Source organism: Rana temporaria, chromosome 9 (assembly GCF_905171775.1).
Source record: "Rana temporaria chromosome 9, aRanTem1.1, whole genome shotgun sequence".
In the NCBI taxonomy this organism is placed as follows: Eukaryota; Metazoa; Chordata; class Amphibia; order Anura; family Ranidae; genus Rana; species Rana temporaria.
The window spans coordinates 168,039,207-168,052,003 of NC_053497.1; the positions used below are offsets into that span (position 1 = coordinate 168,039,207).

General features: G+C 41.2%; 1 protein-coding gene across 2 annotated transcripts in view; it reads right to left on the reverse strand.

Moving 5' to 3' along the window:
- The window catches only part of RXRB (retinoid X receptor beta), an 89,732-nt gene that overhangs the window by 27,961 nt on the left and 48,974 nt on the right, over window positions 1-12,797 (reverse strand). The window contains exon 5 of one of the 2 annotated variants that reach the window (XM_040324948.1): window positions 5,415-5,447. The exons of the other annotated variant lie outside the window; for it this stretch is intronic. Within the exon in view, the coding sequence (XP_040180882.1) occupies window positions 5,415-5,447 (33 nt within the window). The remainder of the gene's footprint in view (window positions 1-5,414; window positions 5,448-12,797) is intronic. 2 annotated transcript variants of the gene reach the window in all.

Sequence of the window (12,797 nt, forward strand, 5' to 3'; positions counted from 1 at the left end):
AAAGTGGTTAATTGAACACGCTGAAGTTAGAAGCGGATTGGCTACCATACACGGCGTCACCAGATTTTGCACTCTTCGGTTTTGGTAAAATCGATCTTAATATTTCGGAAATCGTCTAGTAATCACTCCCCTTCCTCCTCACTCAAAATTTGGTTGGGTTCGGCTTTAGGCCAACATTGCTTTGGAAACTTTTAATCATTACCTGATTTAATGCTGTGACCTGACTTTATTGGCAATAAAAGCTTCTCAAAGGCTTGATAACATCAAGCCTGCTCTGTATACTATTAATACTTACTACTGGTACATTCCATTCCAAATGTGGATCGCAGTCATCCAATTCCCTTAAAGCGATAGGGGAAGTTGCCCCGGGCACAGACACAGGGTGGTGCACCCATTCTAAGGCATGGAGGCGGGTGCCATTTTGGATCCTTGTCCTGGGCGCTGGAGGACCCTGTCCTGGTACTGTTTGCAGGGTCCTTATGGAGCCACCCTTCTAAGAAGAGGACTACATCCCTACGTCATGACCGTCTGCGCCTACATGAACAGACAACCTGAAAGGACACTAAAGACACGCCTCTGCTCCTCCTACTCCAATGGAAGGGATTGATGGCGGCTCCCGAAGCAGCGCCATCATTAAGCAGAAGGCATAAGCTTGTCTTCTTTTAGTTGTCCTTTCAAGATGCCAGTGCATTTCCACACAAGAGTCAGCAGGACACGCATGCGCAGCAGCAAGATGAATGATGAGACATGCAGTCCTGAGTCCAGAAACACATGATTGAGAGCACCCGGAAGTGCGGGTAACTGGCACCCAGAGGTTGCTGTGGTGAAACGTACAAATTTGACAAAATCTGTCTGCTACGCAAATTCTTTATACCGGCGCAATCAGGACAAAAAAAAAACACTTTAGTACCATTTTAAACAAACACTTCTTCTACAGGATATGTTTACAATAAACAGTCATGGCCAAAAATATTGGCACCCCTGCATTTGTCAGATAATGCACCACTTTGCCCAGAAAATTGTTACAATTACAAATGTTTTAGGCGTTCTCATGTGTATTTATTTTGTTTGTATTGGTATGACACAAAAAAGTGGAGAAACAAAAAGCCAAATCCGACACATTCCATGCAAAACTCCAAAAATGGACTGGACAAAATTATTGGCACCTTCTCACAATTGTAAGAAATAATAGTATTCCAAGTTTGTGATGTTCCACTAATTGGTAATTAAACTCACCTGTATCAATAAACAGGTACTGACAATATAGAAATCCCGCCGGCAACCAGTTAACCGCGATATAATAATATATATATATATATATACACACATACACATATACACACACACACATACACACATATATATACATATATATACATACACACACACACACATACATACATACATACATACACACACCCGAGGTGGCTCTCCGGTGCAAAATTACGTACCTACGTGATTTTGCACTTCCAGGACTGGGGCGCACATGTGCACCGCCGGCGACCCACTCCAGCTGTGATTGGACACAGCAGGAGCCAATCAGTATGCCCGCCGGACTCAATGTCCACGGGGACCCACTGATCATTCTCAAGAGAAGCAGAGCAGATCATCATTCTGTAAGAAAGGGAAGGCAGTGATCCAGTGTTTCTGCAAAGCAGGGACACAAATCTCCGCCTTCCCACAGTACAAGCACTCCCTAGGAACACATGTAACCCTTTGATCGCCCCTGATGAAAAAAAAGTGTCAAAAGTGTCATTTAAAGTCCGATTTGTCTGCCATAATATCCCAGTCCCGCTACAATTCGCTGATCGCCATCACTACTAGTAAAAAAGAAACACTTTGTAGATGCTGCTACTTTTGCGCAAACCAATGAATATACGCTTATTGGGATTTTTTTTTACCAAAATTATGTAGCAGAATACATATTGGCCTAAATTGATGAAAACATTTGTTTATAGTGCAAAAAAACAGAAACCGCAGAGGTGACCAAATACCACCAAAAGAAAGTGATTTGTGGGAAAAAAAGTATAAATTTTATTTGGGCACAGCGTCGTACGACCGCGCAAGTGTCAGTTAAAGTAACGCAATGCTGTATTAAAAAAAATGGCCTGTGGTGTGTGTGGTGTGTGTGTGTGGTGTGGTGTGGTGTGTGGTGTGTGTGCCACAAGGAGAATGGAAAAAGCAGCAAAGAATTGTCTGAGAATTTGAGAACAAAAATTGTGTCCGTCTCTAGAAAGCTAAAAAAAAAAAAAACACGAAGATCATTTTTTTTTTTAATGGCATGACCTATAGCGCAGTGTTTGTGCTGTGTAATTTTTTATCTTTCTATCGTATAATATACCTGGTTGATCCTGCCTGATCCTGTGTCCCCCCCCACGGTAATCATGGCTGCTGAGCCATGATTCCTGTGGTCAGTTTACATGCCCCCCGTCGTCCTGCTGCTCTGCTGTGACAGTCCATCATCTCTCCCCCTCCCACCCTATAACCGTGAGATCGTCTCTCCTCCCGCCACTATTCAACTGCAATATGCAGCAAATATACTTGCATCTCCTCTGGAGTGTGCAGACATTAACGATAGTGTACATTTTTTTTTTTTTTATGAAAAGGCTAAATACCTTTTCCCACACTGCCGCTGTGTGGTCACGTGATCCCCCTGTGCTGGCCGGCTAATGTCACATGGAAATCTCAGCCCCTCCCGTTTTTCTCCATAGGTGGCTGAAGGTGAGAGCAGGGAAATTACATGACCGCACAGCTGCGGTGTGAGAAAAAGGTATTTAGACTTTTCGTTAAAAACAAATAAAAAATAAAATAAATAAAAAAATTACACCATCGCTAATGGTAGCATTCTCCAGAGGGGATACATGTAAAGTCACGTAGTGATTTGCAAACATTTTAAACCCTTTTTCTGACACTTGTTACTTACACGTTGAAATTATTTTTTTCTTGCTAGAAAATTACTTAGAACCCCCAAACAGTGAACATGTTTTTTTAGCAGAGGCCCTAGAGAAAATGTATGTCACACTGTATTTGTGCAGTGGCCTTTCAAAAACAATTTTAGGGAAAGGATACACTTTCAGGAAAAAAAAAATTTTTTTGGTATAATGTGAAAGATAAATAAATAGATTAAGAGTAAATAGATACCCAACATGTCATGCTTTAAGATTGCGCACTCTCGTGGAACGGCGACAAACTAAGGTACTTAAAAATCTCCATAGGCGACGCTTTTAAAAAAAAATTAACGGTTGCCAGTTAGCATTACAGAGGAGGTCTTGTGCTAGGATTATTACTCTCATCACGCGTGGTTTGAATACAATTTACGTTTGGGGGCGCAAATTGCGTATGCGTTCGCTTCTGTGCTTTATTGTTTTTTATCACTTTTATTGCTGTCACAAGGAATGTAAACATTCCTTATGACAGTAATAGTCACGTCAGGTATTTGTTTGAAGGGATTTGGGGGTCTATAAGACCCCAATCCCCCTCCTTTACACTTAAAAGCATTCAAAACGCCAAATTTGGCTGGTTTGAATAATGAAATTTTTCTTAAATCTGGCGCCTTTAAGGCTCCAGCAAACCAAAAGGGATTTTTAAGTGGACCTCTCCAAAAAATGCATAAAAAACAGGGCGACTATTGACTGTGAATGCAACCGTTAGAGTGTACCAACGTCACGATACTATGGAAATGGAAATTAATCTGGGCTAATAGAATGGACTTTTGGCGGTACAAGTAGTTAGTATTAAAAAATCTATAAATATTTATTCATAAAAAAAAAAATATGAAGAAAGATATACATAACTTTGTGAAAACAGTACATTATCAGCATATTATCTCAGTACATATTATAAAGGATACTACAACAAAGCTTATACTTATGCAAATAAACTCATGACATGAGAACATATGGCACAAGGGAGTATATGAAAACTTTTAATCCTTGAAAATGAGTTGGATATGCGGAATGGTAGGTCTTGCTTTTATTCTCGACAAGTTTCGCGTACAGGACGCTTCATCAGGAGCATAGAGGTCTAATAATAATCATACATAACACGAACAGAAAACATCAAAAGATGTCAATTAGTTGAACAAGTTTATACATAAAACACATGAAAAGAAAATGAACACTATTAAAAACTGCCAGTCATTATTGCCAGTGCATTACAGCAGGGTGTCCTGCCTCCCATATTAACCCTTAACAAGGGGAGAGATGAAATCCACCCACCGGATCATTCGCCCCTAAGTAGATATGAAAAAACAACAACAACTTAAAAAATCGTTAGATAATATACTGATAATGTACCGTTTTCACAAACGATTTTTTAAGTTGTTGTTTTTTCATATCTACTTAGGGGCGAATGATCTGGTGGGTGGATTTCATCTCTTCCCTTGTTCTTAAGGGTTAATATGGGAGGCAGGACACCCTGCTGTAATGCACTGGCAATAATGACTGGCAGTTTTTAATAGTGTTAATTTTCTTTTCATATGTTTATGTGTTTTATGTATAAACTTGTTCAACTAATTGACATCTTTTGATGTTTTCTGTTCGTGTTATGTATGATTATTATTAGACCTCTATGCTCCTGATGAAGCGTCCTGTACGCGAAACTTGTCGAGAATAAAAGCAAGACCTACCATTCCGCATATCCAACTCATTTTCAAGGATTAAAAGTTTTCATATACTCCCTTGTGCCATATGTTCTCATGTCATGAGTATATTTGCATAAGTATAAGCTTTGTTGTAGTATCCTTTATAATATGTACTGAGATAATATGCTGATAATGTACTGTTTTCACAAAGTTATGTATATCTTTCTTCATATATCTTTATGAATAAATATTTATAGATTTTTTACACTAACTACTTGTACCGCCAAAAGTCCATTCTATTAGCCCAGATTAATTTCCATTTCCAAACCAAAAGGGATGTCATGACATCGCTTACGAGTTACTAGGTCCGATCGAAGCCGATATCGTCCCCTCCCACTGCTTGTAATAACAGCCGAGCGGCTGATTAGTCGCATCAGTTATTACAAGAAAGCCGACCGCTGGCTCTAAAAAAACAGTACAGGGGTGATGCGTGCAGCTGCATATCATCCCGGTACAACCACTTGAAGCAGAAGGCCGCATAACTGCATTACGTCAACGTGAAGGGGTTAATGTTCCTGTGTCCACTGGCACTGTAGCCAATCTCCCTGGATGTGGATGAAAGAGGAAAAAAAAACGATCAAAGACTGCAACAAAGGATTTTGCAATAGATTGCAATAAAGAAGCTCGAGAACCAGACAAATTCAAGCTGACCTTCAGGCACAGGGTACAATCACCATCTGACTGAAAAGGGACACGATGGTAGGAGACCCAGGAGGACCCCCACTGCTGACACAGAAACATAAAAAAAAAGCCAGATTGGACCAAAACGTACCTGAGGAAGCCAAAATCCTTTTGGGGGAATGTGCTGTGGACAGACGAAACAAAATTACAGCCTTTTGGTAAAGCCCATCATTCTACGGTTTTCAGAAAAAGAAATGAAGCATTTAACCACTTGCCTACATGGCACCTTTCCTGCCCAGGCCAATTTTCATCATTCAGCGCTGTCTCACTTTGAATGACAATTGTGCAGTCATGCAACACTGTACATATATGGATTTTTTTATCATTTGTAAATAAGCAATTTTTCTCCTTCACTGATGAGGCAGTAATATGCGGCACTAATGGGCACTGAAAGGCAGCACTGACTGGCCTCACTGATGGGACATCATTGGCCTCATATAGAGCACCTGAGATCTAAAAAAAAACACAGCAGTTGGGAAAAGGAACCCTTCCAATCTAAGTGTGCAGCGCTAGTGGAAACGATAACTGTAAAGACTGTGATGATGATACAAGTTATAAGATGGAAGACTAATGACATGTGAAAACACACAAATGAAAAATATGCTGAATAAAAGTCCACAACGTGAAAACAAAGTCCACAGATGAAAACTGGGATATTGGTGTTAATCCAGGTAAGCGGATGACCTCCTTAGGGCATCAATAGGACGACAGGTGTGAAGAATATATACCGGAAGAACGCCAGCACCAACAATGAGAAGGCTTACTGAAACTATCGGACTCAAAGGGGCATGTGCCTGATCAGTCGAGGCTTGTGGTGAAGACACACGGGTAGATAGAAACATCCACGTCTGTAACCACTGGCACAAAAAATAAATAAAGACTCTTTCCCTTAGATGGTTCTTAGTAGAGTTTAGATCTCAAGGGGAGGTCCGGTGAATTTTTTCCCATAGACCAACAAGATACAACCAAAAATGAAACAGTTCTACATAGTGTGTAAATCCATATAACAGAGTATTACGCACTGCAACCAATTCATGTAGAGGTAAAAATTCCAACAGAAGGGGTCACTTTAGAGGTAGTCAATACAACTCTAGGACCCATTACCATCAGGAGCAAGGAAGTCAATATCAGAGGGATTCACCCGTTCGGTATAATGATCATCCAGCTCATCACACTTTTTACTATCCCCCGGTGACCACTTACAATAGATAATCCCCGCTTCGTGATTCCTATAATAATGACCAACAATCATATATGGTAGGAGATTGTGATCACTCCCCTTATAGGTATAATCAACCCAATCCTAATTCTCAAGGGAATCAGTTTTTTTTTTTTTTTTTTTTTTTAACAAGGATTCCCAAGGGAGAAAAAGAGGTCCAAATCCAAGAGAGGCACCCGAGGGGGTGGGTGGCGGGGGGGACAGGAGAAGCAAAAGGAAAAAGAACAACATAACAGTCCAGGATGTGTCCAACCTTAGTAACAAAGTTAAATACAGAGGAACAAAGGCCTTAAAATTTCACCCCTCCAAACAAATTGGATAAATTTAACACATTCGTAGATATACATAAGTATATTAGAAAACTTTACATTCAACAGTACCCGATTACAAATCCCTATAGGTATCCACCCAGCGCAGCCACTTCTGGGACAGTGCATTCTGGATTACTTAATCCATCTCTCCAACCCACCAACCCAGAAGGTTCCAGCTTTCAATATCTTTAGGGATTTAGTCCTTAAAGATCTTGCCAGGTTACCCCTCAAACATGTTTATAATCCTAGTCCTTATGCGAGAGGAAGAACCTGGTCATCCGCACCGCCTACAAAGGGGGTGGTATTGTCATGTTGGACAAGGCTGACGACGAGAAAGACGTACAGGATCCTGAGTGATCAAACTACTTACAAAGAAATACCAAACAACCCTACTTCTAATTATAAAAAAGAACTAGCACGTTTTATCACTAAGGGTTTAATAATCATATTTTCAACAAAAAAAGAATGAGCAATTTTTTAGTTCCTATAGCACCCAGAATTCTGACAATGTATTATTTCCTGAAAATCCACATGTTTCAACACACCCTCCTGGAATCGTGAGCGGCATTGATTCTGTCACTTCACGTATTGGTCGTTCTATAGATTTTTTTCTTTAGTCTTGAGTGAGACAATCACCCTCATACCTCAAGGACACCAACAGATTGTTGGAGGGTGTGAATATACAGGGAGACTACATCATGGCTACAGCCGATGCCGCTTCCTTGTATACCACACCAGTTGGGGATTGAGGCCGTTTGACATTTTTAAATCAAGATCATTCCCCCACTGAATCTCAGGGTAGTTACATCATTGAACTACTTGAGTTTTCTACTAAACATAATTATTTTTGGTTCAATAATTGTTTTCATTTACAGCAGAGGGGAGTGGCGATGGGGGCCAAATTTCCCCCCAGCCTCGCAAATTTATTTTTGGCCAAGTGGGAGGAAGATGTCCTCTATACCCAAGACAGACCTCAATTAGTCTTGTGGGCTAGGTACATCGACGACATCCTCTTCCTACAGGATGGCTGTTCAGAGTCTCTTGACCAATATTTTACCTTTTTGAATAGCAATGATCGAGGCATTTCATTGTCCTATGAATCTAGCCAGAAAAACAACCTTTTTTGGGGGGGGGGGGTCTAGAAATTTAAATTAATAAGCATCAGTTCAATTTTAAAAAATGTAATTCAAACCTACAGATCGTAATGGTTTATTCCTATGGACAGCGGTCATCACAGATCTTGGTCATGCTCAGTTCCAATGAGCCAATTCCTGCGATTACGTAGAAATTGTACCGATACTGAGACTTATAAATCACAGGCCATGGTCTCAAGACAGAGGTTTCTGGACAAGGACTATGACCAAGCGGAAGTCGATTTGGAGTTCCGAAATACTTTGGAAGTAGACAGACGCTTCTTGTTGGTCAACAGGCCACATCAAGATTCCAACAAATCTTTTAAATGGTCAATGCCAACATACTCTGTACAACACAAACAAATTAAAATACATTTTTAATAAGCATTGGTATATACTAAAAAGCGAATGAGTTTTGGACACGGTATTACCTGATCAGGCCAGAGTGGTCTATAGGGGAGCTCCTTCTCTACAGAGCAAGATTGCTCCACTATTAACCAGTTTGAGCTTTTTTTTTTTTTTTTTTAACAATGTAATAAGTTACTATCCATGTAAAAAAAAAAATTATTTGCCAGTATAACATACAGGTCAGATGTAAAACAACGGAATTCAAGTCCACATTTACCAATTGAGTGTATTCTATAAAACATTTTTGCACATGTGCCACTAAGAATGTTGTGTATTTGCTTACCTGCCCCTGTGGCAAACAATATGTAGGCCAAACAATTAGGTCATTTACAACAAGGGTTAATGAGTACATAGCAAAAACCAAAAAGTGCGACACCAAACATAGCATGCCTAACCATTAATCGACAACATCAGAACTGATCTGAGGGGGACAGAGTTTCTAGTCAGACAAATATATTCCCCCTTGGAGGTGGTGTTCTATGACCAGAGATATTTCACACCTCAAAACCTTCTGGATCTATGAGTTGCAGTCCCACTCCTCATTCGGAATGAGTACCTTTATCAATAAGGCACAATTCAACTCATACATTATACACTGCGGTGGTATATAATTTGTTTTTATTAAAAATATTTTTGTGATGGGCTTTTATGGTGTTGCACCATCATTGTAATTTTTTTACTTCCTTTTTCCTACATGTGTCATTACCATATGATTCGCCAGCGGCGCTTTAGCCAGTGACGCAGTAGGTGCAGGTTGTTCAGGCTATTTCATAGCGAGACCTGACCCGCAGGTGTCCGTGTGTCTTGGGTTGAGGATGCAGTATATTGTGACCTGACTCGGGCTACCACCTGATGCTGATATCGTGCCCAATTGACACTGGCTGCCCGATAGTGAGGCTTGGCTTGCACACATTAACACTACAGGGCAGGGGTCAGATGACTGTTTGCACACGTGTGGCTTTGCTTTCCAAAGCAAGGCTTGAGCCGCACGCGACAACACCATATTGTTGAACAGGAAGTGATTGCAGCATTATATACACTGGATCGTTAATGCATCACAGTTGAGTCTTATTACTGGGACCATAACCGCTATAAAAAATAAAAAACACGACGACGGTGGCAGGCCCATACCCCAGATATTGTCTCCTTAGACGAAACACGTCGGGACGAGCCTAGCTGATGCCATTGCGTTACCATTCAGTCATTTTTACAAGCGCTTTCAGATCTGCTCAAATGTGAGTGTTCCCAATTTTTAATAAATACTCTGTTATATGGATTTACACTACGTGGAACTTTGTTTCGTTAAATTTTTGATTGCGTCTTGTGAGACTACGGCAAAAAAATTCAGCCGACCTCTCGAGATCCTAACTCTACTGTTACATAGTTAGTCAGGTTGAAAAAAGACACAAGTCCATCCAGTTCAGCCACAAAAAATAAATAAAACAAGCCTAGTACAATCCCATACACCAAACTCCATACCCACAGTTGATCCAGAGGAAGGCAAGAAAAACCCCAGCAGAGAATGATCCAATTTGCTACAGCAGGGGAAAAAATTCCTTCCTGATCCCCAGAGAGTCAATCGGATATACCCTGGATCAACTTTACCTACAAATCTTAGTACTCAGTTATGTTATGTACATTTAGGAAAGTATCCAGGCCTTTCTTAAAGCAATCTACTAAGCTGGCCAGAACCACTTCTAGAGGGAGAGTATTCCACATTTTCACAGCTCTTACTGTGAAGAAACCTTTCCGTATTTGGAGATGAAATCTCTTTTCCTCCAGACGTAAAGAGTGCCCCCTTGTCCTCAGTGTTGACCGTAAAGTGAATAACTCAACACCAAGTTCACTATATGGACCACTTATATATATATATATATATATATATATATATATATATATATATATATATATATATATATTTGTACATGTGGATCATATCCCCCCTTAATCTCCTCTTCTCAAGGAGTGAATAAATTCAGTTCCTCTAATCTTTTCTCATAGCTGAGCTCCTCCATGCCTCTTATCAGTTTGGTTGCCCTTCTCTGCACTTTCTCCAGTTCCCAGATATCCTTTTTGAGAACTGGAGCCAAAAACTGAACTGCATATTCCAGATGAGGTACTGTGAACCATCTGAGGGACAGGGTCTTAATTTCTCGTACCAGGCGTGGATGTGTCTTCACCACAAGCCTCGACTCCTCATCGGGCATATGCCCTTATGAGTCCAAAAGTTCCAGTAAGCCTTCTCAATGTTAGTGGTGGCTATCTTCCGATATATATTCTTCACACTTGTCCTCCTATTGATGTCCTAAGGAGGTCACCCACTTACCTGGATTAACACCAATATCCCAGTTTTCATCCGTGGACTGTTTTCACTTTTCACGTTTTTTCCCCCCATTTATAAAGTATAGCATTATGTACTTCTAAGTATACATTAATGCATATTTTATAACTTGCATTATTACACGGTTTTACTTTACAGTGACCGTTTCCGCTAGCGCTGCACATTGTTATTGTCACTTGCGATTGTCATTTGCTGTGCTGGCTGCTGTTTTTGTTTTTAAAGTGACAGCACGGTATTTTTCACATTTACACTAACAATCTGAGAGACCTGGAGCAGTTGGCAAAAAGAGTGGTCCGAAATTCCAGTAGAGAGGTGCAAGAAACTCATTGATGGTTACAGAAAGCGAACAGATTTAATTTTTTTCCAAGGGGCGCACTACCAAATATTAGGTACCAATAATTTTGTCCAGTTCCTTTTTGGAGTCCTGCATGGAATGTGTCAGATTTGGCTTATCGTTTCTCCACTTTTTGTATCATACAAATACAAAACAAAAAAAAAAAATAAACATGAGAATGCCTAAAAATTTGTATGAGTAGTGGTGCATTATTTTACAGAAATGCAGGGTGCCAACATTTTGTGGCCATGACTGTAAGCCTCAGAGTCACATACAGAATCCCAATATGTAGCAGTCTAGGAACTATACCGCACAGGTTAACAGCACCCTCTAGTGGCCAAATCCATAACTGCAAAGGTTATGAGAGCACAAATGCCCTGGCTGATCATTTAGGCAGCATTCACACCAGCGCATTTCCTAAACATGCTACAAAACACACAGACCTGTGTTTTGGCCACGCATTTTGGAAATGGGCTGCAATTGCGGGGTTTGTTGTTGGGACCCCAAGTGCAGGTAGCAGACGGTGCCAAACGCCCGATGCGCCACAACAGAAAAAGGTTCTGGAGCATCTTTGGGAAGCTTGCCGCACCTAGGGAAGTGCATAGAAGTGAACAGGCTGCTCTGGGCCTTTACCTGCCCATTGTGGCCATGCAACAGGTAGATCACAACCCTGCCTTGACAGACACCAGCTCTAGGGACAGCTCTGTAGCGACACCTGACCCCCCCCACCACCACCTCTAAGACCTCAGATTCCAGCAGTAATTACAGAGCTGAGGGAAATCCTAGACCATGTGCAAAAACACAAGGCCCGCCAGGCCATTTCACGTGGCCCCTACAACTCTCTTGTAGCTATGAAACTCCTCGTCTCGGCAGTAGAACTCCTCTAGCAGATCCTGCGCTTCTCCATGCAGAACCCTGCACTTTCTGATTCCCAGCTCCGCCCCCAGCTTCCTACAGGGAGCAGCAGCACAAGGCAAAGGGGGTGCACGTGATATTAGGGAAGGTGGAGGACTGTTGACTTCTGATCGTGGGGGGCTATTGACATCTGATGTAAAGGGGGTGTGTCTTTTGGACAGATATAACTGGCCCTTTGAGGGCAACCATTATGCTGATGCCTAGCCCATTCCAATTCAAGGTCCACTTTATTATCTACAGAACCAAGTAAAGCCTTGTAATAAAGTTGGCAAAGACCATTAAAATAGATACAGTTCACCTGAAAGAAACAATCTAAAGAATGGCAGTGCATGCTACATCCTGATTATATTACAGTTTATTCGGGAATTGGAGGAGATACCATACAACTTAGATTGTAAAGGTTGGATTATTTTTTATTTTTTTAAATAAACATGTTTTAATTAACTACTCTGTGCAAGGATTTTGCTCAGAGCAGCCCTACTCTTGCCCTTCATCAGGTGCCTCCATGGAGAGCAGCTTTCCCTGGGGGCACGCTCCTGAGTCCCGCTGCTGTGTATATTGACACAGACAGCAGGACTCGGCCCTGCCCCCTGGATTGGATTAAATGCAGCAGAAGCCAATGGCTCTAACTGCTATTAATGAGGGTGGAGACAGTGGCTGGAGCCGCTGGGCTTGTGCACATTGCTGGAACGAATGGGCTCAGGTAAGAAAAAGGGGGGGGCTGCTGCAGCACAGAACGTTTTCCACCTTAATGCGTAGAATGCATTAAAGCAGAGGTCCAGCTGGGACATTTTTTTTTTTTTTTTTTTAAGT